The 25,591-nt window shown below is 54.8% G+C and overlaps 11 protein-coding genes across 11 annotated transcripts; 6 read left to right on the top strand and 5 right to left on the bottom strand.

The window, feature by feature from the left end:
* Nucleotides 1-32: 32 nt before the first annotated feature.
* BGZ61DRAFT_533371 (uncharacterized protein) lies at nucleotides 33-1,001 on the bottom strand (the record flags this gene model as incomplete). Its single annotated transcript, XM_046253994.1, has 3 exons — nucleotides 33-142; nucleotides 233-805; nucleotides 869-1,001. The coding sequence occupies 3 exons, from the start codon at nucleotides 999-1,001 to the stop codon at nucleotides 33-35; spliced, it is 816 nt and encodes a 271-aa protein (XP_046103030.1).
* A 4,324-nt stretch (nucleotides 1,002-5,325) lies between these two features.
* Nucleotides 5,326-7,231, top strand: BGZ61DRAFT_354696 (uncharacterized protein; the record flags this gene model as incomplete). The annotated part of the gene is made up of 4 exons (XM_046240643.1): nucleotides 5,326-5,385; nucleotides 5,469-6,158; nucleotides 6,221-6,361; nucleotides 6,425-7,231. The coding sequence occupies 4 exons, from the start codon at nucleotides 5,326-5,328 to the stop codon at nucleotides 7,229-7,231; spliced, it is 1,698 nt and encodes a 565-aa protein (XP_046103029.1).
* A 527-nt stretch (nucleotides 7,232-7,758) lies between these two features.
* Nucleotides 7,759-9,775, top strand: BGZ61DRAFT_453395 (SCA7, zinc-binding domain-containing protein). Its single transcript, XM_046246073.1, has 5 exons — nucleotides 7,759-7,992; nucleotides 8,048-8,170; nucleotides 8,226-8,741; nucleotides 8,804-8,980; nucleotides 9,051-9,775. The coding sequence occupies exons 1-5, from the start codon at nucleotides 7,977-7,979 to the stop codon at nucleotides 9,449-9,451; spliced, it is 1,233 nt and encodes a 410-aa protein (XP_046103028.1). The 5' UTR covers nucleotides 7,759-7,976; the 3' UTR covers nucleotides 9,452-9,775.
* Nucleotides 9,776-10,052: 277 nt separating this feature from the next.
* On the top strand, nucleotides 10,053-11,271 carry BGZ61DRAFT_43514 (mitochondrial carrier domain-containing protein). The gene has a single exon (XM_046243981.1). The coding sequence runs from the start codon at nucleotides 10,267-10,269 to the stop codon at nucleotides 11,251-11,253; it is 987 nt and encodes a 328-aa protein (XP_046103027.1). The 5' UTR covers nucleotides 10,053-10,266; the 3' UTR covers nucleotides 11,254-11,271.
* On the bottom strand, nucleotides 11,272-12,695 carry BGZ61DRAFT_43519 (uncharacterized protein). The gene is made up of 3 exons (XM_046243985.1): nucleotides 12,496-12,695; nucleotides 11,883-12,394; nucleotides 11,272-11,812 (listed from the first exon to the last, which is right to left on the bottom strand). Exons 1-3 carry the CDS (start codon nucleotides 12,503-12,505, stop codon nucleotides 11,291-11,293), a joined length of 1,044 nt encoding a protein of 347 aa, XP_046103026.1. The 5' UTR covers nucleotides 12,506-12,695; the 3' UTR covers nucleotides 11,272-11,290.
* Nucleotides 12,696-12,850: 155 nt separating this feature from the next.
* On the top strand, nucleotides 12,851-14,249 carry BGZ61DRAFT_453391 (uncharacterized protein). The gene is made up of 3 exons (XM_046246072.1): nucleotides 12,851-13,173; nucleotides 13,231-13,335; nucleotides 13,401-14,249. The coding sequence occupies exons 1-3, from the start codon at nucleotides 12,959-12,961 to the stop codon at nucleotides 14,194-14,196; spliced, it is 1,116 nt and encodes a 371-aa protein (XP_046103025.1). The 5' UTR covers nucleotides 12,851-12,958; the 3' UTR covers nucleotides 14,197-14,249.
* A 305-nt stretch (nucleotides 14,250-14,554) lies between these two features.
* BGZ61DRAFT_354399 (negative regulator of the PHO system) lies at nucleotides 14,555-15,703 on the bottom strand (the record flags this gene model as incomplete). The annotated part of the gene is made up of 2 exons (XM_046240608.1): nucleotides 14,555-15,481; nucleotides 15,635-15,703. The coding sequence occupies 2 exons, from the start codon at nucleotides 15,701-15,703 to the stop codon at nucleotides 14,555-14,557; spliced, it is 996 nt and encodes a 331-aa protein (XP_046103024.1).
* A 608-nt stretch (nucleotides 15,704-16,311) lies between these two features.
* Nucleotides 16,312-18,675, top strand: BGZ61DRAFT_43429 (uncharacterized protein). The gene is made up of 4 exons (XM_046243952.1): nucleotides 16,312-17,123; nucleotides 17,193-17,443; nucleotides 17,500-17,644; nucleotides 17,695-18,675. The coding sequence occupies exons 1-4, from the start codon at nucleotides 16,556-16,558 to the stop codon at nucleotides 18,588-18,590; spliced, it is 1,860 nt and encodes a 619-aa protein (XP_046103023.1). The 5' UTR covers nucleotides 16,312-16,555; the 3' UTR covers nucleotides 18,591-18,675.
* Nucleotides 18,676-19,168: 493 nt separating this feature from the next.
* BGZ61DRAFT_494651 (uncharacterized protein) lies at nucleotides 19,169-19,869 on the bottom strand (the record flags this gene model as incomplete). The annotated part of the gene is made up of 2 exons (XM_046250789.1): nucleotides 19,169-19,593; nucleotides 19,671-19,869. The coding sequence occupies 2 exons, from the start codon at nucleotides 19,867-19,869 to the stop codon at nucleotides 19,169-19,171; spliced, it is 624 nt and encodes a 207-aa protein (XP_046103022.1).
* Nucleotides 19,870-20,270: 401 nt separating this feature from the next.
* On the top strand, nucleotides 20,271-22,435 carry BGZ61DRAFT_43419 (tubulin domain-containing protein). Its single transcript, XM_046243947.1, has 4 exons — nucleotides 20,271-20,603; nucleotides 20,662-20,861; nucleotides 20,920-21,864; nucleotides 21,933-22,435. Exons 1-4 carry the CDS (start codon nucleotides 20,532-20,534, stop codon nucleotides 22,195-22,197), a joined length of 1,482 nt encoding a protein of 493 aa, XP_046103021.1. The 5' UTR covers nucleotides 20,271-20,531; the 3' UTR covers nucleotides 22,198-22,435.
* A 166-nt stretch (nucleotides 22,436-22,601) lies between these two features.
* On the bottom strand, nucleotides 22,602-25,443 carry BGZ61DRAFT_43362 (Poly(A) polymerase central domain-containing protein). Its single transcript, XM_046243923.1, has 6 exons — nucleotides 25,086-25,443; nucleotides 24,886-25,038; nucleotides 24,085-24,826; nucleotides 23,376-24,033; nucleotides 23,161-23,281; nucleotides 22,602-23,104 (listed from the first exon to the last, which is right to left on the bottom strand). The coding sequence occupies exons 2-6, from the start codon at nucleotides 25,026-25,028 to the stop codon at nucleotides 22,846-22,848; spliced, it is 1,923 nt and encodes a 640-aa protein (XP_046103020.1). The 5' UTR covers nucleotides 25,029-25,038; nucleotides 25,086-25,443; the 3' UTR covers nucleotides 22,602-22,845.
* Between the last annotated feature and the right edge of the window lie 148 nt (nucleotides 25,444-25,591).

Raw genomic sequence — 25,591 nt, 5'->3', positions numbered from 1 at the left:
ACATGTAAGGAGTAGAGCAACATTTTCGTCCATCAGTGCTTGTGGAGTTTGGCCTTGATGCGCTCGCCCAAGCTGGGCTTGTCCTTGCCGTCGTGTCCAAACCCATCTTCACCGTGATGAATGCCCTTTTCTTCCAAGAGTCCTATCGAGGGGAAAGAAACGCAATTGTTAGCAGTGGCATAAAGGGTGATGCTGGGGCATCAAAAGATTTCAAGGGACATGTGTTACTTACGGTCAGCCTCCCGTCCAGCTCCTGGCTTGGTGGCATCAAAGTCTCCCCCATCGGCGGCGAACCCAGTCGTCCGGACATACTCCTGACCAGTGCCCTTGGATTCCTCGGACTCCGACTCATTCTTCTCGGTAGACGGCATAGAGGATGTAGACTCCAGAGGCTTCGACTCTAGAGGCTTTGACTCTAGGGGCTTTGAATCTAGAACCTTCGAACCCAAGGGCTCCGACTCTAATGGCTTTGAGCTCAGGGCCTTCGACTCCAGTGGGGTTGACTCTGTGATTTTGTCACGACTGGCGTCTCTGCCGTCGTTAATGGCAATGTTCTCGACGGGACGTGCGGCGAGTCCCTCGGCAGGCCTGGAGTCATAGCCTTCAAGGGCGGCACTAGGCTTGCTAGCTTGGGCGGGGGTGGTTGTGTCGACGTCATTCAGGTCGGAAGCTTTCTGGGGAATCCGTCCTGTGTCGCGTGTGTCGCTCTGGCGAAATGTGGTGTCTTCTTGGGGGTGCGGGATTGGTTCTGACTCAACATGGCGACCCTCCATGGATTTCTCAACCTGCTCCTGTCGAGCCGGCTCTGGAGAGGCGGTGTCAGTCAGGCTTGGTTGATATTGGTACGATATGAGATGTGAATGCTTACCCATATTACCGGCATCATAAGGCTCGCCCTTGGAAACGTCGCCCTGCACCCCGGATACTGGCTCCTGTTTGGTGGTATTCTCTCCCCAGACGGCCTTGGCCGCGGCGGTAGCAGCGTTGCTAATGCTCTCCATGGTGGGAAGTTACAGTCTGTGGTTGGGATATACGAGTGGTTGAGGGTTGAGGTGTAGTTCTGATTCTGTCTGGGTATGATGGTTGTAGTGTGTGCTTGAGAGTGAAAGAGCTTATGCAAAGAAATGCTGGGAAGACGGCAGTTTAAATGCAGCGCGACGACCAGTGACCTTTTCAACGTCACTGACGTCGTTGGTCCAATAGTTGGTGTGCCTAAACATTCGGAGTGCAACACATTCCATGATCTTTTCCAAGTGGTGACATGGCTCAAACCAAAAGTCCCCTCTGCGTATTAGACGGGAACACCATGGAGCACGGGGAACAACGATGACGACTACCCCGTCGATCGATCATCGAGAAGCCATCTTGCCGTCTTAGCCATGGTTTTCGGGATGGTTGGTTCCACCACTGCGAGTCGTCTTGGTTCCCAGTCACCGGTTGGATGTATGATGTAGGGTATGACGTTTTGTGCCAAGTTTTTGGTACCAGGATACCAGCCACACAGGTGTTTGTTTGCGGGTTGCAACTCTGACATTTGAGAAGGTGCAGGTACCCTGAAGAAAGAGCTGTACGCTCAATAGCGGGCGGGAGGTAGAATATCCTGAGGCTGGCGGGATTGGGAAGACGGATTCTACGACGTCATCGACGAGGGGTTGGGTCAGCGGCTTGCGGCATGCTGATCCCCCGCGAAACTCACCTTGCGACGTTTAAGAAACGAGCTATACATAGTACATTTCTCTTTTAAATTACATAACAATGTCCCCTTGTACTGCGCAACGCAAGAACGGAGTACATGGCGGAATAGGTAGAAGTAATTATGCCTGAGCCGGGAGGGGAATGGATGCGTGGTACTCCGTAAAACAATCTGTAGATAGCAACACATACATTGTGCATTTATTCGGTAATCATTGCCGGTTTGGGGAAATACATCGATTGCTAGGTTGGACGTCGTGGAAAATGTGCATTCCTGGGACCTGGTGTCATACTACGTAGTAATCGTGATTCCTGTCTCTCGTGTTTGTGAAAGCGCCATCGTTGTGATGATTCGTGGGCCTTTAGATAACGGCGCCAACGTTATGCCGAACCCCCCGTTCCAGGGGGTGGCCTCCATTTCTTAGTCTGCTGGGCTCGGCGTAGGAGGTTCCTTTGTTAATGTGACATTTTAGCCTTCATCTTTCCCCTTGCCCGTTTTGAAATATCAAAGTACGGACCCTTGATGATGGAATATGTGACACAAGCAACCTTAAATTGACGGGGTGGGCGGGCCTGCATGCGTGTTGCTTCGGCCGAGTGGCGGCTCTGGTTGCTATAATGAGAGGAGGGGGAGATTAATGATGAATTAATTGTTAGTTGTTAGAGGGGGCTCTAATGAGGACGAGGGTCGGATGCGCCGGGCCTTACATGGGTGGCTCTGCGGACCAGATGCCGAACCATTGTCACCCTCTTTTAGGACAATAACGTCTTATCTACTTTCCACGTAGCAGGTGCATCGCTCTTCTTGTCCCCGTTACCCCATTCCCCATCTGAAGGCATCTCCCGAGGAATGCGGCATCACGACGAGAAACGGACGAAACGGGATAAACTGGCATGAAGTGGGCTGAATGGGGCGAGAGAGACAATGGCTCTGCTGGGAAATACTGGGGAGCTGACGTGGGTTGAATCTGGAGTGGTTGCATACAATAATAGTTCAGGCAAGGGATGCAAAGCAAGTTGAATCACACTCTCCGTATTGGTAAATTAAGCAGGTTCCCGTGGAGATTAGGGTTTTTTCATTGTGATTATCGTTGTTATTATTATTACTCTTTTACTTATTAATAGAGACGGGAAGTGAGAGGGGATGAGAGGTAGCATCACGGAAGGGAAAAGCGCGGCAGACTAGCAGGGTGGGATGAGGTACAATATTCCCTTCGATTAGGCCCACGGGTGATCGTCCTGTGAATCGTCTGCCATCTACTAGCTACCTAGGTACCTTACAGATTAAAATCCTGCCCTGTGGTACGTAATTGATCCAGTCGAAAGCTCTCCTCCGGTCACCGGGTTAGAGGGAATCAGTGGGAACTCCGGGGGCATGCAGCCATGCAGCCATGCACCAAACAGGCCCTGTTCCTTGCTCCTTTGCTCCTTTGCTCCTTGCTCCTTGCTTCCTAGTCCTCCGCTCCCCGGTAGTCGACGTGATGAATGGATGACAATCCGTCTGGTCCTTGCTTGGGCTGAATGACTCTGCATCTTTGCCTCTCTCCATCTCTATGACTCGTCGCAATCTTCCTCTGGGCTCCCATCGCAGCCACCCACCTCCACCTCGACCCTCTCTACCTCGGTATGAGCTTGTACTTTGTCCTCTTCGCCCTGCCTGCCCTCGTCACTACATGGCCGTCTCCGTGTCCAGCGACCTGTGTGTCTGTTTGAGACCCCAGATAGGATCCTCTCCTCTCGTGTCCGTCTCCCCTCTTCTCCCAATAGTTTCCTGCTTGTCTGTGACCTGCGACCTGCGACTTGTGACCGGGCTGACCCTGCCATTCAGCCCGCCCTCTAATTCGCCCTAACCTACTTGCCTGCCCTCGTAGGCCAGAGTCACCCCCCCCTTCTGTACCCTCTGTGCGAATAGGAGCCCACCCATTGGGAGGGATCCGCAGATCCTACGTACTCTGTACCTGGCCCTGATGAGGTGCAAGTCTCCATAGCGTCAGGACCACCAGCGACAGCCGACCCACGCGCCGTGCAGGTTTGGCTGGAGATACCTCCTCAGCCGATGAGCGAGCACCAGTACCGTCCGGCTGGGTCTAGAGGAGGCTTCGTCATGCCCAGCCAGGGCCCACCACGCTGGGTAATTAGCAGTTTGCCTTAATTGATTGCCTCCCCAGCAACTCCTCCAAGCCTCCCCAAAGAGTGTCTTATTAAAGCAGGCGGGGGGAGGATGCGTGTGCGACACTGCGCTGTAGCTGCGACGGACGGGGTCCACTCGATGTCCGAGCGACTCCCATCTCCACCTAAATCCATCCCTGCAGACAGACCCATCCGTCCACATTCCACCACGACGCATCCACACATCCACACATTCGCATCCACATCCGCATCTCTGCTTGCGTCCATCCCAAAGCACCGACGGCGCCGACGGTACTGGCAGCATTGACAGCACTGACACGGCCTTTAACTGGGCTTTGGCTTTGACTCAACTATCCGCCCAACGCGTCTTGTACCCGAGTTTGTTCGAATATTGCTACTGCAGCTGCCGTATGACATTCAGGGCCGCCCTCCCACCCACTTCACCACCCTTGAACCCTTGACTGCCATCATCCATCCTCCGATTTGCGATTGCCCTATCCCCCCCCAAAAGCCGTTCTAGGCTTCTAGAGGCTCCAAGCGTCCCAAGCTCCCGGATAACCGGGCTCCCAGCGCTCTGGCAACATATCGCAGGGTTGCTTGTTTGAGCTCACATCGCCCCGCCGCACGGATAGGTGCAATACCACCGCCTCACGAGAACGATTCCACACGCGGTGCACAAACAGACACACTCACCTAGCACACTCACTCATCGCTCGTGTCCCGCACAATTAAACGGCTGTCTATCGAGTCTCGCTCGTTTTCTTTGCCCGGGACTCGGAGCTTTAGTGCCGGACCAACTCAAGCCGCCAGCCAGGCAGCTGACAGGCACGCGAGAGCTGGTCTTCAACCACAAACTTTCAACTCGTCCCCCAACAAGCACGGGAGAAGGAGACCGTGTTCTGCCCACAGTTAGACGTGCAACGGCCGCATCCACAGGGGAAAAAAAATCCGACGGAGGACCGGCAAGCCGAAAACGGGAGCGCCTTTGGTGGAATCGAGAGGCTTGTCGACCTCGCTTCAAGTCTTGCTTGGGCTGGAGACATAAATCACCAGAAAGAGCCTTTGTCCAGTGGTCGACCCAGGCGATAGTAGCCACAACAAACCACGACAAACCACATTCACCAGGACGGAGGCGCGCCCTCGCTCGCGTCTCTCCTCGTGATGGGCTCAGCTTTGCTGCATCGCTGCCTATCCTTCCGTCTACCTTTCTCGTCAATCTTCACGGCACCTCGGTGAGCCGAACGGCAAGCTAGCACGCCTCCCCCTCCCCCTCCCTCACATCCACACCGCGGTCTCGCCTCCACGACGAACCCAGCATCACAATCACCATTACCCCGACGGCCAGGCCTCGGTATCACACTCTCTGAACTTCTCGAGACAGGGGCTACCAAGCTGTAGATCTTGAGGAGTCTGCGACGGCGCAACTCTAGGAAAGACTCTAGCTTCCGACCGACGTCTCCCCATCTCCTAGGACTAGGACATCATCCTGCTCCCCTGCTCATCATGGTCTACTGTGGCAAAGCCTCCCAGGGCTGCCAAAATTGTCGCACCCGCCGTATCAAGGTACGCCCGCCCTTGCGATGGCCCCTAGACGCCTTGCTTCCCCCAAACCTCGTGCCGTCGCTTACCAACTTCGACACATGTAGTGCGACAAGGTGAGACCCGAATGCTCACAATGCATCCGAGTCGGTAAGAAATGCCCTGGCTACCGCGACCAGTTGTCACTCATGTTCCGTGACGAGAGCAGCAAGGTTATCCAGAAAGCTCATGCCCAATGGGGCGTCGGTGACGTCCCCCTTGACACCCCCCAGCCGCAGACTGGCTCCAAGTCCCTCGCGTCCTCATCAGCTTCCTCCTCATCGTCATCTACAGCATCTTGGTCGACCTCACCCTTGGCTGTAGACAGTCACCGGCCTTTGCCCCCGACTCCTCCATCCCCGGCGTCGTCCCAGCTGTCCTCGGAGCCCTCTTGGGCCATCGTGGTGCCTCCCGTCGCCTCATGGCCCCCGCGACTATCTACGCCCGTCGACCCTAGCATCGAGGAGCAGGGTGTTCAATTTTTTATCAATCGTTATCTCATCGGTCACCCCGATGAGCCAAAGACTGCTGGTGAATTAGCCTCTACCGAGTGGTTGTGGGATCCTTCATTGCAAGATGTCATGGCAGCCATTGGACTCGCCAGTCTATCTAATCTGAGGGAGGATAAAGGCCTAATGACAACTGCTCGCCAGAAGTATGGCCAGGCGCTTCGCCGGACTGGTCAAGCGATTCAAACATCTGTTGCACCTTCTTTTGAGGTTACAATGCGGGGAGTCACAATGCTTGCCATGTTCGAGGTGTGTGTGCGCTCCACCAGACTACCCCCTGAACTGTCATTCATTGCTAACAACTCGTTCAGTTAGTCAAAGGAACCCACCAAGGCATCGCCCATGTTCATGCACACGTCATGGGAGGCGTTGCCATATTGCGAAGGTGGTGCCCTATGCCCCAAGCGGCGTTTGGCGGCGTTCGTGCCATGGTGCAGATGTGTTTTTCCTTAGTACGCCTGTCCTATATTCCCAGGTTTCAATATTTGTGGCCTTGACTAATCAATACACGACAGTTTATTCCGGCGTATATATCAAATACCGATCTCCCCCCAACGCTTTACGAATGGATTGCGTTTAGCAGCTCTCTCCTGGATCCTATCGATCGCCCGGCCTCTGGTCTCGGACTCCTAGTTGGCCGTTCTATACAACTGTCGGCCTACATCCAAACTCGCATTCTCAGCGATGGCCGGCCCAACACGACCTCGACATTACAAAAGCTCATGGATCTTGATGCCGATTTCGTTGAGTGGGAACAGAATCTCGAGGGCCCTTGGCTGTATCGTACAGAGAAGGCGGACCACATCCCTCCCGAGGCCGTCTTTCAAGGTCATTACCATTGCTACTACGATATGTGGGCTGCTCGCATGTGGGGCCATTACCGTTGGGCTCGGATCATTGTCAATCAGGCCATCGTGGACTTTGTCAATAATTATCCCCTGTCTAGCCTACCTTTGGTTTCGGCAACCGAGCTCCAACGTCGGTTCGAAATCATTAGGATTCTGGTTCGAGACGTACTCGTCAGTACACCAAGTCACTGGCGGCATCCTCTTCTCGAAGACAAAGCTCCAGTGCCTGTGGATAAACTTGGTGGAGGAGGGTCCGGCTCAGCTGGTGTCCCAGTCGTACTGTTCCACCTCAAGTTGGCCGCTTGTGCGCCTGGGGTTCCTGTGGCATATTTCGACTGGGCCTATGGGGTCATGGAATGCATATGGAGCGACATGGGCATGTTGCATGCCAAATCCATGATGGAGGCCATGAAAGCACATAAGGACGCTCTTCATAGAGCAAAGGCGGATGGGATTCTTTCGCATGGCGGATAGACCAGGTTCAGGATTGGAAATATACGACGCGGCCGGGTATGGATCCGGGGTAAATGGCTGGGTGCGGCGCATTGCTTGGTTTACTTGGGTTCATTTGGCATTGAACGTCGACATTGAGTCAGGCGCGGTTTGGGGACAACGGGCCAGGGGTTGGCCACGTTTACATTACAAATATCCCGGGTTGTTTGGCGCCATTGGGAGTTGGGGGATCTTTCTTTACATGACGATACCATCCTTTTAGGGACTCTTGCGCTTGCATGGCAAGTCCGGTTGACATATGTGAGGCTATGCTGCTCTGGACGTAGGCATCCCATGTCTGTATTTGTTTGCATCGCGTGGCGAAACCAACGAAGCGATTAAATACCAGAGGAAGAGCAGGAATAAGAGCATAGAAATGAAGAACAATGTTGGGAAGCCTTATGTGAGAATCGACAATAATGAACCTGTTAAGTGGTTAACCCGCTTCACTTGTCCACCAAAGCCGCACGCGGGTGTGGGGCCCCGTTCCATGCCCAGCTTCGGAGAAATGTTGGCGTCAGCCGATAAGCTGGCACGTGCACCAACTGCAGCCGCATTCGCAAGGCTACGGCAACATCAACCACATCACCCCAAGCCTTATCGCAACTTCATCCGTTCGTTGCCCAACGATTATCATCATTATCATCATAACGACGATACGTACTCCACCGGGACACCGCATTCGATCTCTCGCATCTGGATCCCTGTCGCGGCTTACGCTGACACGATGGGTTCAGGCAAAGGTAACTCCGTCGCCACCAGGGTACATCGGGGGAACTGGACTAAACACATATCCAGCCGACGACCAGACAATCAAAGTCGCATCCAAGAAAGACGCCAAGAATGCCACGATTAAACTGAAGAAGCCCCCGCCCAAGCACAGCAAGCCTGGGAACTGGAGAGACGGCAGCGTCATTGAGGGTAACGTCGCATGTCGCGTCGCGGCGCGTGACCGTTATGCTGACGAAACCGGTAGATGACAAAAAGAAGAATGGCAATTCGCCAGCAACTTCGGCGGCTTCCCCAGGCCCCGTGGTGAACCAACTCGACGACACCGCCCGCGAAACGTTTGCAACCGGCCGACCCCTCGAAGACCCTCCCGATCTACAACAATGCAAGCACTGCAAGAAGAGCATCCTTAAGACCGCGGCGAAGGGGCATATCGCGCAATGCCTGCGGCTGAAGAAGGAAAAGGCGCAGCGCAAGAAGGAAGCTCGTGAGGCGAGAGAAAGGGCCAAGGAGGCTGCGAGGGAGGAAGAGGCCCGGAAGGCCGACGAGGAGAACGGCGACGGCAAGGATGAAGACAGCGACGACGAGGGAATCTCGGCCGAAAAGAAACCGACTGGGAGCAAGACGGCAAAGAAAGCAGCCGGGAAGAAGCCTGATGACGACAAGAAGGGTAAGAAACGGAAGGCGGATGGCGATCCAGACAAGGGACCTAAGACCAAGAAGAAGAAAGATGAACCCAAGGCCAAGGTCCCGAAGCCAAAAGGTAACGGAACCCCCAACTGGACGCATCCTCTGCGCATCCATTTACTAATCATGTTACGATAGGCCCCGTCGACGTCGAGCGACAGTGTGGTGTGATATTGCCAAACGGCCAGCCATGCGCGAGATCTTTGACTTGTAAAAGTCATTCGATGGGTGCCAAGCGAGCAGTAGCAGGGCGATCACTGCCATACGACATGTTACTCGCTGCATACCAGAAGAAGAACCAGGCAAAGCAGCAGAGTGAGTATCCCTTTGATCAAACTGCTTTTCCTTGGATCGTCACCACTGACCACCATTATCCTTCCAACAGAGGCCGCCTTGGATGCCAACGCCCCAGTGGAAGACGAAGATGAGGCCAACACTGGGCCGATCGATTCGGACGAGGAGACGACGGCCGTGATGGGGGCTCTTGCACAATGGAATCCTCAACCTCTCCTCCCCCAGCCCATCTTCACCCCAATCAAGCGCCAGTACCAGCTTTCGAGACTCCACGAACAGTTGCAGATGGCGACTAACGGCGGGCGGACAAACATCTTCCGAGTTGTGGGGTACGGGGCACAGAAGCTCCCAGAGGGCCATCCTGGATTGCTGGACAGTGAGGACGCGCCTGGGGAGCCGGACTTGGCTGTGGGATTCGGGAACTCAGGCCGGTCATCAACATTTGGGTTGCCAGCTCCGCAGAGGCAGGCATCAGTAGCGAGCAGGGCATAGAGGAGTTTTTAGGGACAATGGTGGGTTTACCTGGTCAAGGTCACGGAAAGCGATACAATTCTATATTTGATACACAGGTACTGGTGGCTTAATGATTACATGATGCTCTATCTATCCTCCACGGAGAAGGCGTATGCCCAACTTAGCGAGAAGAATGAGGCCATACAGCGGTCGGTCGGTCGGTCGGTCTCAGCCTGGGCGGCGCCATTCTGACGGCCACTACCACCAAACAGAGCTAAGGTATGCTGGTCGTCGCCTATACTAATGACCATGTTGGCCTACCGACGCTTAGTGAAGAAAAAGGTCGACATCTAAGAGTAAGACACTTGGTAAGATGCTCTTGCACTTGCACATGTTTAGATGCACAGCCGATGCTGAAGGCTGTCTGTCGCACGTACTACGAGGAGCTATCGAGAGTGGACGGAGAATATGTCGATTGGCGAGAGACGGTGTGAGACAGAATACATTCATATCCTATGACTGTAGATACACTCAGGGTGAGGTTTATGCACATCAGCCCAAGAGGTCCATCATCACATGCAACTAACATGGGCTGTCGCGGCGCCGCGGCGCCGCGGTCAAGCTAACCAACAACCCATGACGGAATCCCAATTTCCTAACTTGGGAGGTGAATGACGTCGTGAACTCGGCGCTACCGACCAGCCATTGGCCGTCCCCAGCTCTCCGCCAACTACACCGGCGACACTCACAACGCTGTTGCTGCTCGCTTCATACAGAAGCAGAAAACACGGGACGAAGACGCGGGAAGGATTGGGCCAGGATTGAGCAAGGAGAACCGCGTGGTCGTGGATGCCATGGCGTCAAACCAAGCTCTGAATGCCCTCGGCCACGCCGTCTCCGGCTCGGTAGGCACCGCCATCTCAACGGCGACGCTGTACCCGCTGGACCTTGTCACGACACGCCTCAAAGCCCAGGGGCAGCTAAAGGACTCGGGCGCCCGCTACGACGGAGTCATCGCTGCCTTCAAGGGAATCACTTCGCGCGAGGGTGGGATTGGGGCCTTGTACAGTGGACTCGGGGAGGACGTGGCCAAGTCTGTGGTGGACAGCTTTCTCTTCTTTGGTTTCTACAACTACTTGCGCCCGCGGCATCGCAGGCCTAAGATTATAGAGGAACTCGCCGTGGGCGCCGTCGCAGGCGCATGCGCCAGGGCACTCACCACGCCGATATCCAATGTGGTGACGCGGAAGCAGATGTCGTCTGGGCAGCAGACGCTCCTAGAGATGCTCGCTGCCATCCGCAAGCAGAGTGGCCTGCTCGGGCTGTGGTCTGGCTATTCGGCTACACTGGTCCTCACCCTCAACCCGAGCATAACCTTCTTTGTCAACCGCAGGCTCGCAGAGCGCATCATCCCGGCCTTGGAGGATGAGGATATCCCGGTGGCATGGGTTGCCTTCTTGATTGCCGCGTGGAGCAAAGCGACCGCCACCGCCATCACATACCCCTTTCAGAAAGGAAAGACGCGGTTGCAGATGGCGAGTATACCAACAGACAAGGAAAGGCCCGACGAAGAGAGCGGTGTTCAAGCTCAGAAGGAGTCTGTGTCACTGCGCAACAAGGTAGCCAAGTTCCTTGACCAGACCATATTTGGTGTTATCTTGCACATCATCAAGAAAGAAGGCCTACGAGCCCTATACGCCGGAGTCCAGGGCGAGCTGCTCAAGAGCTTCTTCAGCCATGGTCTGACGATGCTCAGTAAAGGCGTGGCTCATCGACTAGTCATTCGCTTATGGTTCTTGATGCTGCCTCACCTACCGCGACGAAGGATTCAGTCCAAATGACGAGGCATCGAGACTGAGAACGGGCAATGAAACCAGGCTAGCACTGAAAAGCGATGCCGGATCTCTCCACGGTGCTCGTTCCACGAGCTGAGAAGCCTGTTCCCTCTGACCGGAGCGCGATCAGTCCGGGAACCGAATCAGCTTTTGCGGTGTCACGCTTCTGGGGTTTCGAGGTTAAGGGCACATCACAGACGTAGCAAGTCACCGGCAGCTCGTCTTCTGGGGATGCCTTCTTACCAGATGGGATCATGAACTTCTTGACACAGCTGTGGCACAGGACGTGCCCGCACTGCTTGGCCATCATGGGGTTCGAAGAGTTATTGAGCGCCTTCAGACACGAGGGGCAAGTTCTGCGCTTGACATCGGAGCCCGAGACGTCCTCCTCGTTAAAGTTGATGGTGATGAGACTCTGCATGGAGATCGGGTGAGGGTCGTCTCGCGCAGATGCTGGGCAGATCGGGGATGCCTTTTCCTTCTTGGCCACAACGGCAAGTTTAGTTGTTTGCACGTCTGGCGTAAGCGACGGCGTCCAGAACGAAGGTAGCGTCGGTTTAGCAGCCTGTAGATGAATGCCATAGATTAATATGCGCCTTCTTTTGGGAAAATGTGCAGGTAAATTTGGAACAAACCTTTTCGTCGTCAATTGCCTTTCTCGCCTTGGCCTTGTCTTGCCGCGTGATGCGATCAAGCTCGTCTTCGTCAAGCTCAAACTTCCTCTTTGTTCCCACTGTAGCTGGCGTGTCTCCCTCGTCGCCAGCAGCTGTTGACCGTGCCGCAGCCCCATTCCTGGCTCGTTCCAGGCCAGCCTGCGTCATTTCAAAATCCTTGATGGCACGTTCCTGGTCTTCCTGGTCATCCACGGCTCTTGCCTTTGCGGCCTCGTTTTCAGCATGTTGCCTGCCCTTCTCGGCCCGCTTGATGTCCTTTTTCTGCGTCAGAAGGTTCGAGAGGGCGCATTCGCGGCAGAAGATGTCGCCGCGCTGGCAGGCGACGGGATCGCGAGAGATTCCGAGGCAGAGGCCACATGAGCTAAAGGGGAGAAAGGAGTCGCGGTTGAGGCGGGCCGAGTTGGAGCTCCAATTCAATTTGGCGATATCTCGTTCGTGGGAGGTGAAGACGGCCCGGGAGGTATTTCTTTTGCCTATTTGGATTGTCCATGGTTAGTCATTGCGGTCGCCAGGAGCTAAACACGGGTGTAGGTGATGATTGTGTGGTGTAGTGGTGACTGTAAGGGTAACGGACTGTGCGCCATGTTGCAACCAACGGGGAGCTCTGCGCGAGCACTGAAACAACTTCAGCAAAGGGTTCTGGTTGCTCCGGGGTCTTTCCACTCAAGTGACAAGCCCAATTGTATCGTTCCGGTTCTGGCGATTTCAGTCTCGTTGACAGGGTTGATTGTTAAGGAGAGAAGTGACCGCCAGCCAGCCGCCGCTCGACAGGTAGGTAGGTTGGAAGGCAGGCTCGCCGCCGCCACCAAAAAGCTGTTGGGTCCAGGGTAGGCGACTCGACAAGTCGGAACAAGTTTGGCGAAGTGGGTCTTGATAAACCCGGTCGCATGTCCTTCCGACGCGATCGCCGGCCTCGCATCGCCGTTCCGCCGCGCCCCAAAAAAAAAAGAAACCAAAAAAGTTTCACCGTCTGGCCTTTGTCGGGCGGTTGAGTGGATGGGCCAATTCTCTGCAGTTGTAGCTTGCGCGCGCACACCATGTCCGGGCCGCCCTCTCCCGCGCGGCCCAGCCTGCCCTGGCGGCTGGCGTCCATGGGCGTCATGGGCTCCGTCGGCGTCGCCTCACGAGCCTTCATATACGGCTTCAATGACGTCGAGGTCCGTGGCCTAGACCGTCTCCTCGGCGTGCTCGACCGCCGGAAGGCGCAAGGTCGTCAGCGGGGGCTTCTGACCGTCTGCAACCACGTTGCCGTGTATGGCTGCCCTGTCTGCTCTTATTGTGCGCCGCCGTGCTGACCGCGTCCGTCCAGACTCGATGATCCTCTCATCTGGGGAATACTACCTCTACGATACTGCTTCGATGTCGCAAATCTACGTTGGGGTTTGGGCGCCCATGATATTTGCTTCAAAAACAAGTGCGTCTCGAAATATCGCTACCCTAAGTTGTCATGACACAGACATTGATTCTGACTACCCTCAGGGCCTCGTCAACCTTCTTCAGCCTTGGCCAGGTCCTTCCAACCCATCGTCTGTGGCATTCATCTCACGGCGGCTTGTTCCAGCCAACAATAACAGAGGCTATCAAGCTGCTATCCGGCCCCTCGTACTCGCCGGCGCTCTCTCCTCCATCCTGGGTCCCAGCCTCAGTCCCGGCTGTGGCTCCGGGCACGCCTTCATCCTCACCATCATCTCTCGCAGAGTCCGATACACCATCATTCTCGACCAATGGGGTTGACAGCTTTACTTCACCGGCCGCCTACGCTTCTAACCGCAATGCCTGGCTCCACGTCTTTCCCGAGGCATGCTGCCACCAAAGTCCGGACAGTGGGCTTCGATACTTCAAATGGGGAGTGTCTCGGCTTATACTTGAGAGCGATCCGGCCCCTGAGTTCATTCCCATGTTTATTCACGGTACACAGAACATCATGCCCGAGAACAGAGGATGGCCCAAGTGGGCGCCGCGCATCGGAAACAAGGTGAGAGTCGTCATAGGCCAGCCAACCGATGTTGACCAGCTTTTTGGCACCCATCGTGCCGCCTGGCGAAAGCTGGCAGAAAAGGGCGACCCGGAACTCCTCAAACATAGCCCCGAGGCTGTTGAGCTCAGGATCGCGGTGGCCAAGAAAGTTAGAGACGAAGTAGAGAGATTGAGGGAAAGCATGGGCTTCCCTGCCGAAGAGGACCAGTCGGCTGCCCTGGCAGAGACGTGGATAAAGGAGCCTCACATAAAGAAGTTTAAGAGTCCCGTGGATGGCAGTCTTGTAAATAGACATTGAATGGCCCAAAAATAGAAAGGACGGAAAAAGAAATATACACGAATCACTGAGGTAAAAGACCCAACCCGCTTTCCGCTGCCTGTATTAGTTGCGACCGTGGTTCGGGTGATGCCAACGCAGGCAAAGAAGCCAACGCCAACGACAATAACACAACGTCCAGGCGGTGGCCTTTCATGATCCAACTACTTTCGCATCCCCGGTCTAACTGATGCTAACCCCCAAACTCCGTGATACTTCCGTCCTAGAAATACTCCCATCACAAGTCCCCGCCGGCATGGTGCACCCTTGATAGATCGTCTTGGACAAGACGTGGCTCATTCTATCGGTCGAGAGGCGCTTCCAGTTGATGTGACGAGCCCTAGTAGGTATCAAACCCCTGGCTTGGCACTGCCTGGTAGGCACGAGATTGGGCCTGCAGGTTTTGTTGTTGTTGCTGCTGTTGCTGCTGCTGCTGTTGTTGGTGCATGACCAGGTCATTGAACCAAGGATGCTGCAGAGCATCTTGTGCGCTGATTCGCAGCTCGGGGCGGAGCTGGAGCATACGCTGGAGCAGGTCGATACCGGTCGGGTCGATTGCAGGGAGGATGTTGCGGAGGTCCTGGGTAGCATACATTTGAAAGGTGGGCTTGTACTCGGGGAACTGGGTGATGCCGGGCCAGGTGCGCTCTGTTGGTGTTCCCATGATGCGAAATATCCTCACGATCTGATCTTCGTTGGTGGTTCCGGGGAAGAGGGGTCGCCCAGTAAACATCTCGGCCATGATGCAGCCGGCAGACCAAATATCAATGCTGGTGTTGTAGGTCCTGCTGCCGAGCAGAACGTCGGGGGCACGGTACCACAATGTGACCACCTCATTAGAGAAGGTGTTGACGGGGATGCCAAAGGCGCGCGCAAGACCAAAATCGCCGAGCTTCAGAAGACCCTTACTGTTGATAAGCAGGTTTTGTGGCTTGAGGTCGCGGTGCAGGACACGGTTCTGGTGACAAAAGTCGATTCCCTTGAGGAGCTGGTACATGAAGGACTTGATGGTGACGGGCTTGAGAGCACCCCGCTCGCCATTGGTATCCATGTATCTCTTCAGGTCGCCATCCATGAACTCAAATACGAGCATGAGCTTATTCTCGGTGTGGATAACGTCGTGTAGGGCGACAATGTTCTCGTGCTTGAGCTCCTTCATGAGCGAGATCTCGCGGATGGCTGTTGACGGTGTTCCCTCTTCCGAGTCGAGGTGGATCTCCTTGAGGGCGACGAGCTCTCCGGTCTGGCGGTTACGACCTTTGAAGACCTATGGTAGCACATGGACATGTCAGCGAGAGTGCTCCGACACAATACGCGACTGGGCTCTAGGCTAGGGAGGGAGGGCGAGGGCGAATGGGGGACGTTGGCGGCGGCCGAGTAATTGGGCAAGCAGTACGGCGGGCTTTGGGAATAGACTCACAGTAGCATATGTGCCCTCGCCCAGCTTCTCCAGCTGCTGGAACGAGCTGGGGTGTCGTTTGCCGTCCATGACGATAGCGCAAAGCTTGAACAGCAGCGGTTGCGGGTGCTTGTAGGAGGAAACGGGCAATTAATTATGGCGTGTCCCGGGTTGGAGGCGGGCTGTGGGAGAGAAGTTGCCTTGGGCTTGGGCCGTGGTGTTGTTCTGCGGCGCTTCTCTTTTCCCTTTTTCCAGTCGGTCCCTTGCTTGGCCTTGTGTCGGCGCCTGTTGGCCTTGCAGGTGCAGGCGTTCTGGGCCTTGACTCGCCCTGGAATTGCCCCTCCCTCACATTCCTTTCACTGGCCGACAGAGGCTCATGGGCGTGTTCAGTGGAGGGTGGGCAGGTACTTTAGGGGGGGCTGTGGGTACCCAGCGAGCCGTGGTGTACAGGTACCTCAACTTCAACTAGCCGCTGTAAATTAGTGCCCGCTCCGCAAATGTGTACCAGGGAGCATCTCGATCAGCAGTCGTTTGCCCACGGTCTACCTGTACCCGTCCTGCCCCCCCGAGGCTTGACCGCCCGCTAAACGAATGTTACGGGGGCATAATATCGCTCTAGGCGCTCCCTCTAGCCACTTAGGCCCCGCACCCCGCCTATGGCCATGGCTTATCGCCCCATACAGCATCATCAGCTGCCACGGAATCAAGCCATCGTCATAAGCTACGCGCCTATCGTTCCGTCTCGTCTCATCCCGTACTCAGACGCAATCCAAATCCATATCCAAACCTCACTTTCGACATCTCCAACTTGTCGCCACAGTGCTCGCTTGCTCTATTCATCACTCTCCCTGCTCGCTTGTAAAACACATCTCCACTGCATCACCTTCTCGCACCGTCCGTCTCCCTGCTCCAAGCCGCATCGGCCGGCCGCCCTTCCCCGCCATGAGACCCGTTCCTTCGGGGAACCGCCCCCTCAACATTCAACCACCAGGGCGTACAGATAGCCTCGCCTGCGGTCCCTCAGCTGCACCCGTGGCCTGCTTCATCACCAACGAAGCAAGTCTTGAAGCCGGTCGAAACCACTCTCCTCCGAGACTCCGACAGCAGGCCGACCCCCGTAAATTGCAACACAGCTCCCGCCACCCATCGCCACCCGTCCAGCAACCATCACCTGCTCCCGTGGCCGGAAGCGCCTCATCGCTATCTGGCGACGACCAATATCCCTTAGCCTATCCCTCGGATCCTGGTACTCCGTGTTTCCTTGGTCTCTCGGGCCCTGAATCGGCACTAAGCACCTCGTCGTCGAGGAGCTCACTTGCAGGTCCCTCTGTCGAATACCAGAACAATCCCGCCTTGCCAGAGCCTGCCATGTCAGATAACGAGGATAAGGATAATGGCAGCTCCGTGCCCCAACTCATCATGCCAAGTTTGATGGTACCCCACCGACGACCGTTCTCGCATGTAGGCAAATCTCTGGGGAAACTCAAGATCATGGTGGCAGGCCGACCAGGTATGCTGCGCCAGAACTAAATATAATTTCTCATCTTCTCTGTGAAAGAAAGGCTAACAGTGAAACCAGGAATCGGTAAAACTTCACTCATCAGGTCCTTGGCTCAACGATGTGAGCATATCGTGCATATGGATCAGATTGAACCGAATCAGACAAGAGATGTCGCCGAAACATATGCGAGTTCAAGGCCGCATCCTTGGTGGAAGACCGACTCACAGCTTCTTTTGACCGATACACAAAGACCATCTTCCCTGACGGGGGAAATGTTGGATCGAAACGTTTGCTTCGTTGAAGGCCCCGGACATATGAATGGCCCCTCTGTACAGTCTCCCTGCTCTCACTTTAACATGGCGTTGCTCACTAACAACCCACCCAGGGCCCTTGGCACGACCTACGATATGTAAAATCTCACGTAACCGCGCTCTTGGGCAAGCCCATGGACGATTCCGATCTCTTTTCTCTCCTGAACGCTGGGGGCGAACCAATTGTTGACGTGCTTTTATACTTGATACCCAACAAAGGTATGTCTACCGATAACCCTCGCCTTGGTGTTGCGACTAACATTCTCCAGGTCTTGAAGCCGATGATGTGGAATACATCAAGAATGCACAGGCCGTGACTAATGTCATTCCCGTGCTAGCACGGGTGGATGAACTTGGTGGCGATGAGGTTGAGATGGTCAGACAGAGAGTCCTACAGGGCTTGGCCCGCGAAGACCTAGACTGCTTTTCTTTTGCAGGCCCTCATCCATCCGCTGAGATGACTCACGTCTATACCGTATCCACCGAAACACGGCCCGACTATGACACTATGGACGCTAGTGTTCTCATGAATTCGGAGTATATCGCACCTCTCGTCCCAACCGACTTGGGCAGACTCGTGGATCAGGTCTTTTCACTGGATGGATGTACCCAACTGCGATACTCTGCGGCAGTCAAGTGTGTGCGGTGGCGTCGCGATCATGGCTATGGTGTGATGCAGAGCGCATTGCAGAGTCGGAGCATGATACCACGTTCCGCTCCTGGGAGGGCTCTAAGGTTGGGCCCCGCTAACCGGCCACAGTGTTGGGAACGACTGGAGTTGTACAATTGGGCGAATAACCTACGGCAGAGTCTCCATGCCGAGCGGTTACACAGCCTCCTCAGTGAGAGGTCGGACCACACATCATCGCCCCACTCTCAACTGGTACCGCTCGCTTTGCATGGGGACAAACAACTGTGTTTGGAGGTTCGGCGAGGGAGACGGCGCCGCCACCAGGACCCATTAGGGATCTTGGAGCTAGGTGGGCAGCTGAAGCGAAAGGGCATACTCGTTCTAGAGGTGGTGGGCAGCATCGGACTGGTTGGCTACCTGGTTTCTCAGTTGGTAAACCCTGATTGGGCCGAGGAAACTTGCTACGTGGCCTTGGCTGGGTCAAGGAGGATCGGAATGGAAATACCCGGGCTGGGGACACTGTTGTTTTGGTAGGGTGAGGCGGGGATATGCGTATGGCTTCCTTCTAACCCACGGGCCAGACGTCAGTGGGTGAGGGAGCCAGGCGTTGGGGCTTGAGGTGGCCAATTCCAACCAGGAGAAACAACGGAAGTGAAAATTTTAACTAGATGCAATCAAGAGATACCCTTTCAGGAGTCGTCCTATCATAGATCTAACGGTGCAATAATAATACAAGGGTTAACAGGGGAATGAAGAGAAGGGACCCTCTGGCCATGACCGGCAACGCGTGCAGATGGTGTGAGTTTCAGTGACCCATAGCTCTCGGCTTGGGGATGTTGGTAGCCCTTTGTTGTCCAAGGTATCCGGATGGCCATGACATGACTGCAAATCCCATCGTGGCTTATAAAGCTAAACGAAGCAACGGTCAACTTCAAATTTAGCACCACGGGGTCCTTTGAGGGCCATCTGGCGACATTGCGGTTGTTGACTATGCCTAAATTTGGCAAGACTAGAGAGCCCTGGGTCCCTATGTCGAACAACATGGATCTAGCAGGCGTATATCTTCGGCGGCCAGGTCAAGTACCGGATAGTGTGAGCTCTAGGTGACCCGATCATGGCGACGATGGCTGTGGGGTGAGAGATTCAACGGCCACCTTGAAGTCTGGCAAGTCATCTGCAGTGCGACCCACATGTACCCAGCGTATCATGCCACCTTGGTCTACAGCAAAGGCGCCACTCATCTGCCATCGCGAGCCGCTGGTGGTGTTGCGGTTCCAGATGTCCTCGTCCTTGGCAAGGCACAAGGCCGACCACAGGGTGGCTGGGTTGGCAACATGCCAGGTCGTGGAGATTCCGAGGCCCCATTGGGCATAGAGGTCACGCTCTTCATCGATGATGACGTCCACGAGCCACGAGCCGCCAATCTGGGGGAGCCAGGAATCAGTTGCGGCTGCAGATGAGTGGGACACGGCGACGCAGTGGACGTCTTTACGCTTGTCCGACAAGGCGGCCAGGTTCTTGAATGTCTTCTCAGCAACTAGTAGTGAGCAGTCATCTTTCAGCACGCATACTCTCAAGAACTGGGATAAGACTGCAAAACAAGGGAGGCCATACAGGGACAGCCAGCGTGGCGGAGGAAGACAACAATGGTTGGCCTGCCGTCCGGCAGTGAGAGCTGGGGGCTTGAAGGAGCGAAGAATCCAACCTTCAAGGCCGGGGCGACATCCTTGGGTTCGGGCGACTTCCACGTCTCGAATCCCTTGAAGAAGCCGCCACTGCTGGCCGAGTTCTTGGTGGTGTTGTCCTGAGACATTCTTTGTGTCTATCAGTGCCGTTTGTTTAGCCCGGTTGTCCCTGCTGTTCTATGATGCAGTGTTGGGCAGGCCACGGTGATGGGTTGGCTATAACGATGTCAGGGCGCCGTTGGAGGGAGGTTTCGAAGGGAGATATAATAAAAGGAAAACGAGGTCTCGGTCTGAGATTGTCGTGATATTTTTCGATAGGTGCACGTAGCACATAAAATAAAGACCACCCCGGCTAGCGAATGAGGTATGGCCCCGCGAAAGGGATACAGGTCCCTTAATTACAGCAAGTACTTGTACTAGATGACAAGAATACCCTTGCTTACCGTCAAAGGTCGCCAGCAACTACTCACATTTGATAATGCCACAATATGCCAATGCATCATTTGTCTCCCGTAATGTGGATGTGGCCAATTACATTAGCAAGCGTACGCAGCGCTCACTGAGGCCGTACTTGCTGTCCGTGGTTGAGAAGGTCCGATTAGATAAGCTGTGAAGACCTCACTCCACCAACCACATGCCAAAGTTATCTAGGGTAGGTAATTGGGCTTTGCAACATACCTACATATAGCATATTTTAACGTGACGCTGTCATTTTCCGCCTCGACGTGTCCCGGCTCACGTCTCATTTTTCTCATTATTTCCTTCCTCTCCCGGGAACCTCTTCTTCACGATGCGTGAAATCATTACGCTCCAGCTCGGGCAGCTGAGCAACTATACGGCCACTCACTTTTGGAACACACAGGTTGAACATCTACCCACCACCTCATCGCACTACAAAGAGTGTCCCTGACCAACTACAGGAATCGTACTTCACATACGCGGCAGACGAGCAGTCTCCTATCGACCACAATGTTCACTGGCGTGCTGGCATCGGCGCCGACGGCTCAGAGACGTTTCTGCCTCGGACGGTCATCTACGACCTCAAAGGCGGCTTTGGCTCCTTGCGCAAAATCAATGCCCTCTACGAACCCGAGTCTGAAGCGACCCCCGGAGCCCTGTGGTGAGTTTCTGAATGCCCTCTCAGCTGCTCACTTGGAGTTCTTACACATTGCCCTCAGGTCCGGACCATCTGTGGTCCATAAGCAACAACCCCTTGAGGCCAACGCTTACCAGCAGAGCCTGGATTCTGGCTCTCAACCCCCCCAGCTGACGACTTCGACGGTGCGTTACTGGTCCGACTTTTCTCGAGTCTACTTCCATCCCCGGTCCCTGGTCCAGCTCTACGACTTCGAGCTCAACTCCACCACCATGCCCTTTGAACGCTTCGCCATGGGATCGGAGCTCTTCAGCGTGCTGGACAGGGAACATGAACTTGTGGACCGCGACTGGCGTCCCTTTGCCGAAGAGGCCGACCAAATGCAGGGCATCCAGGTCTTCACCTCCATCGACGATGCCTGGGGTGGTTTCGCCTCGTCTTACATAGAGTCTCTGCGTGACGAGTACCCCAAGACGTGTATCTGGGTCTGGGGTCTCCAAAGTCCCATGCTGGATATACCCAGATCCAAGCGCCAGCTTCGTCTTGCCAACACTGCTCACAGCATCGACCAGCTCTGCGCCCAGGCTTCGACGCTTGTTCCGCTGGCACTGCCCGAGGCTGACCTCCCTTCAGGTATATCGATGGACAAACGCTCACAGTGGCACACATCTGCGGCCATGGCAACTGCTATCGAGACTGCTACACTGCAGTCACGCTTGACACAAGAAAGCGGTGGCCAACCAGTTTCGTTGGATTACATGGCTGAATGCCTAAACCCAGCCGGGAACCAGCCCCTCGCCAGCATGCAGATGTCCCTCGCATCAGATGCAGATGGTTCGGATGACAGCCGCATAGACGTTGACTTCTTCCAAATTGGCCGCGATGGCTTTAGTCGAAGGCAAGATCGCGATACTCGAATCTTTGGTCAGGTTCTATCCTGTCGTGCTCTGGACCCCAAAGGCGATGCGCAAGAAGACGCGCCGGGCAACCAAGGTCGCCCAGTTATAGGGAATCCCGTCGTCCGCAAGTAAGCTCACCCATTACACGCAGCCAAGATATCAGGTCTGCTGGACACCTTGTGCTAATTCGGGATAGATACGAGTCATCCCTCAGATTTCCACTACTCGATAGTTACCCAAGAATTTACTCTCGTGCTACTGACCAGCAAGATATCGCCGTCCTGACGACTTTGTCGAGCAACACCTCGATGGCACCACGCATCAAAGTCCTGCGCTCCGAAGCGACACGGCTTGTCGGGGTCGAAGAACGAGAGGGACTCAGTAACGGGTTGGCTGAACTTGCCGAAGCCTACAGGGAGGATTGGTCTAGCGGCAGCGACGACGACGACGACGATCTATGAATCGAGCCGAACGCGGAAGCATCGCACTGCCCTCGTATCACGGATGGTTGGATGTATGGACCCCAGTAGTACAGCTCCTTTGCCGCCCTCACCCCTTTGCACCTCCCGCCGTTGGACATCATGTGGTGGCAGTACGGGCAATCATGTTTGGCGAGGCTCATTTGCCCCTGAACTTGTTTTGTATTGATCTAGCAAAGCCAACTTCCTAATTACAAATACGAAATAGGGTTGTCGTAGATCTAGGAGATGCACCTAACGGCCGCCCTCGGCCAGTGCTGGCAATGGCGCCTGGAACATATTGCCCAGGACGCGGGGCCATATTGGAAAGCCAACCTTCTTTACACAGCCTATGTGCGTTTGCTGCAGTATTAAAATGTATTCAATGAGTCCACGATGTATGGCACGCTCATGACAGGGCCGATAGCTGCAAGTGCGGCTGCGTCTACCATGTCTCAAGCTCAACCGGCCGGCCAGAATGGAAAATCAACTTTTGTGCATGTCAGTCAGTAAAGATCAACCTGGGGATGTCCTCTATATCCGAGGCTTGCCCAAGCTGAAGAAATTGCTACGTGGCCCAACCAGAGATGAGCCAACATTTTGGGTCAACATCTTTCAAAGAGATGTTCTGGGAATGCGAGGTAGGAATACTCAGCCGGCGGCCGCGACCGAGGTCTGTTGTCTTTTTGCGGGTGGCGGGTTCTCCTGTTCATCCATCAGTTTGTCCAGTCTCCTCAATGCATACACTGGCGATGGCAGTGCATCGTAGTCGTGCGGGAAGGGACGCGGATATGAATCAAGTACCTCAGTAGGAGCCCGTTTCTTGCCGTTCGGTGCGCCCTTAGCGCCGCCAGATTTCTTCTGAGGCTTTTTCTCACCAGCATCAAACACGTCGTCTGGAAGATTGAAGCTTGCATATCGTTAGCTGGGCTGGGCGCTCTGGGGAATCGGGTGCTAGCGACTCACTTTCGAACGTGCTGGACCCCGATGGACACCAATTCCTTTAGGTCGTCTTGGTACTTTTGCCACTGAGTGCAGAGGGACTTGAACTCGTCTACCTGATATGACAGGTCGAGAGATTTGGCGTCTGTCAAATTAGCATTTGTCCAACACCCCAGATTCTCGAGTTAAATGTGCACATCACAATATTGCTGAGCCCCCTGCCAAGGGTTGGAACTTACTATTAGCGAGCTCTAGGCCAATGTAATGTGTGGTGGTGAAGACATCAGTTCCAGAAGGTGTCTCCGAGACTTTGGCATCTTCCTCGGTCTTCATCTTGACATCTTCCTCCACCTTGACATCTTCCTCCATTTTGATATTGTCCATCTTGACATTGTCATCATCCTCGACCTTGACCTTGACATTTTCGATCTTGGGGTCAATATCTGGTGCTTCTTCAGAGTTCTCGATGACAAGGAAATCGAGGCAGCCGTCTTGTACTTGTTCGATTTCGCTGTCGCTGTTGCATCGGTGTCGTCGGTCATATCCCTTGTTGAACGCATGCGCAAGAGCTATTGATTGATGCTGTTCCAGCTTCTGGACGAGCATTCGAACCTTGGACTCGACATATCCAGACCATATCTTATGGGCTTCCTTGGTCTTGCTCGCGGAGATGACAGAAATGTAGTATTTGTAGCCCTGGGTGAAGAAAGTGTGTTTGACGAAGAGATCGCTCCAGGGGCGCTTGCCTATCATTACGCTCTCTGATAGCTCAAGCCCTCGTTGGAGCTCTCGCTTGATGATGCTCATCGATGAACGAGTGATGTTGAATGTGGCACACATAGAAGGATAAGCTGGCGTGATGACGGGCATCAGGTGGAAAGAATCTCCCTTGTATACCTAGTGCAACCACATGAGCCAAACGCTCATCCATTCGCAATGACGACTTACCTTCGGATTCCACACGCGGACGGGGAGAGGTCCACTTTCAATGGGCTTCAAGAGAACAGGTTGTGGCCATCGCCACTGACTCATAACAAGAAAAAACTTGTTGACTATAACGGACGTTGCGGCCTTGGGGTAAAGCTGGCACACGCGAGCAACAAGCATAGCCCATGCAACACCACCGGGAAAGCCCATAATGTTGGCGTAGACAGCGCGGCGCTGCGCCCACAGCTTGATGGCTCGTAAAGCAAGCTTAAATGTACTCTGTTCCGGAACCAGGGCTAGAATTTCGTCGGTGACTCGGGTTCCATTCAGAGATCGCAGCTCGGCTTCGTCCAAGCCTCGGAGAAGGCCAGAGTCTTTCAGATCTTGGAAATCAGGGGATATCTGCTTCTGGATGATCCTAGAGAAAATCAAGTCAATGCTTATGCCGGAGTACTCAAACTTGATGATGGGCACGAAGGCATCTGTCACCACGGCTAGGTCTGTGATGGAACCTTTGGGGGCCATGTCAACCAACAGGCCGGGGAAGTGCTTGAAGTAGTCGTCTCGAGTAACATATTTCGGGGCGACAATGAGCGTGTCAATATCGGAGCCAGGCCCGAATACGCCCAAGCGGAAACTACCGTAAGTGAAGACCTTGCCTCGGGCATTTCGAATAAGCACTTCGTTGGCGGGTTCTTTCTCGAGGGCGACGCGACGAACAAACTCGTTGCAGATGATCTGGAGCGAATCGAGGACGGCATGCCTGAGAACGAAGGGGGTCAGTTTCAAGACGCGGGCTGCTGCGGGGACAACAAAACTTGCCTCTTGTCAGTGTCAGACGGGCTCTCAAAAGTCTTCTGGTTTCTCAACTCCTGGATGAGGGCATCGCTAGCACGTTTCTCCGACTCGGTGGGTAAAATGACGGAGATGGGCGGCGTGACGCCGAAGGCCTGATCGCCGGCCATGGTCTTGGTCCTACCAACTGTGAGAGCAGCTCAGTTGAGGTTGGTTGAGTCGGATACAGCGAATTCAGTCTGGCAGGCGATGATAGTCGATGCGGATAGGCACCGAGGGCAAGGAAAGGGGCTGGAACGATGCGGCGTCGGAGGCGTCGTTGGGGTTGGGGCACTTTGTTGCAGTCTGGGTGACCACTCGACCGACCACCTGGAAGGGTAGGAGATGCGCGAGGGAGACGAGGGATGGAGCACGGCGCGGGAGGTCTGGTATGAGTATGGAGGGTCTTGATGGCAGGTGCAAGGAGGCGAGGTATGGTTGAGAAAGGGCGTGTGGGTTCGGTCGTGGCGGGACTGTGAAACTTTGGCTGGGTTTGTCTTTGTCGTTGTCTCTGTGGTGTCTGGCGAGAGAGAGCTGGCGAAGCGAGAGGTTGGCTAGGCGCGTCGCAAAATGTCGGGCGTTAAGCCTGAGGCAGCTGGGTGTCAGCCCTCCCGGGACACCTGGGGTACAGATGTGTGTGGGCGTGTGCGCTGCCGTGTGTTTGATGCTGATGTGATTGTATTGTGATCGAAGT

The sequence above is a fragment of the Ilyonectria robusta genome (genome assembly GCF_021365365.1).
Source record: "Ilyonectria robusta strain PMI_751 chromosome Unknown BGZ61scaffold_12, whole genome shotgun sequence".
NCBI lineage: Eukaryota > Fungi > Ascomycota > Sordariomycetes > Hypocreales > Nectriaceae > Ilyonectria > Ilyonectria robusta.
The sequence above is the reverse complement of the archived record's forward strand: the minus strand, read 5'-3'. Positions and strand labels throughout refer to the sequence as shown.

Excerpts from the sequence above, each read along its gene's own strand:
- BGZ61DRAFT_453395 (XM_046246073.1), top strand. Across the intron at positions 8,742-8,803 it reads CAAGGTCCCGAAGCCAAAAG|GCCCCGTCGACGTCGAGCGA; the intron begins GTAACGGAACCC and ends ATGTTACGATAG. Across the intron at positions 8,981-9,050 it reads GAACCAGGCAAAGCAGCAGA|AGGCCGCCTTGGATGCCAAC; the intron begins GTGAGTATCCCT and ends TCCTTCCAACAG.
- BGZ61DRAFT_43514 (XM_046243981.1), top strand. The coding sequence starts at position 10,267 with ATGGCGTCAAACCAAGCTCTGAATGCCCTCGGCCACGCCGTCTCCGGC.
- BGZ61DRAFT_43519 (XM_046243985.1), bottom strand. Across the intron at positions 11,813-11,882 it reads AGGCAATTGACGACGAAAAG|GCTGCTAAACCGACGCTACC; the intron begins GTTTGTTCCAAA and ends ATTCATCTACAG.
- BGZ61DRAFT_453391 (XM_046246072.1), top strand. The coding sequence starts at position 12,959 with ATGTCCGGGCCGCCCTCTCCCGCGCGGCCCAGCCTGCCCTGGCGGCTG. Across the intron at positions 13,174-13,230 it reads GTCTGCAACCACGTTGCCGT|ACTCGATGATCCTCTCATCT; the intron begins GTATGGCTGCCC and ends GCGTCCGTCCAG. Across the intron at positions 13,336-13,400 it reads GATATTTGCTTCAAAAACAA|GGCCTCGTCAACCTTCTTCA; the intron begins GTGCGTCTCGAA and ends GACTACCCTCAG.
- BGZ61DRAFT_43429 (XM_046243952.1), top strand. The coding sequence starts at position 16,556 with ATGAGACCCGTTCCTTCGGGGAACCGCCCCCTCAACATTCAACCACCA. Across the intron at positions 17,124-17,192 it reads CATGGTGGCAGGCCGACCAG|GAATCGGTAAAACTTCACTC; the intron begins GTATGCTGCGCC and ends CAGTGAAACCAG. Across the intron at positions 17,444-17,499 it reads GACATATGAATGGCCCCTCT|GGCCCTTGGCACGACCTACG; the intron begins GTACAGTCTCCC and ends CAACCCACCCAG.
- BGZ61DRAFT_43419 (XM_046243947.1), top strand. The coding sequence starts at position 20,532 with ATGCGTGAAATCATTACGCTCCAGCTCGGGCAGCTGAGCAACTATACG. Across the intron at positions 20,862-20,919 it reads GCGACCCCCGGAGCCCTGTG|GTCCGGACCATCTGTGGTCC; the intron begins GTGAGTTTCTGA and ends CATTGCCCTCAG. Across the intron at positions 21,865-21,932 it reads GGGAATCCCGTCGTCCGCAA|ATACGAGTCATCCCTCAGAT; the intron begins GTAAGCTCACCC and ends AATTCGGGATAG.
- BGZ61DRAFT_43362 (XM_046243923.1), bottom strand. The coding sequence starts at position 25,028 with ATGGCCGGCGATCAGGCCTTCGGCGTCACGCCGCCCATCTCCGTCATT. Across the intron at positions 24,827-24,885 it reads CCGTCTGACACTGACAAGAG|GCATGCCGTCCTCGATTCGC; the intron begins GCAAGTTTTGTT and ends CTTCGTTCTCAG. Across the intron at positions 24,034-24,084 it reads TCCGCGTGTGGAATCCGAAG|GTATACAAGGGAGATTCTTT; the intron begins GTAAGTCGTCAT and ends TGGTTGCACTAG.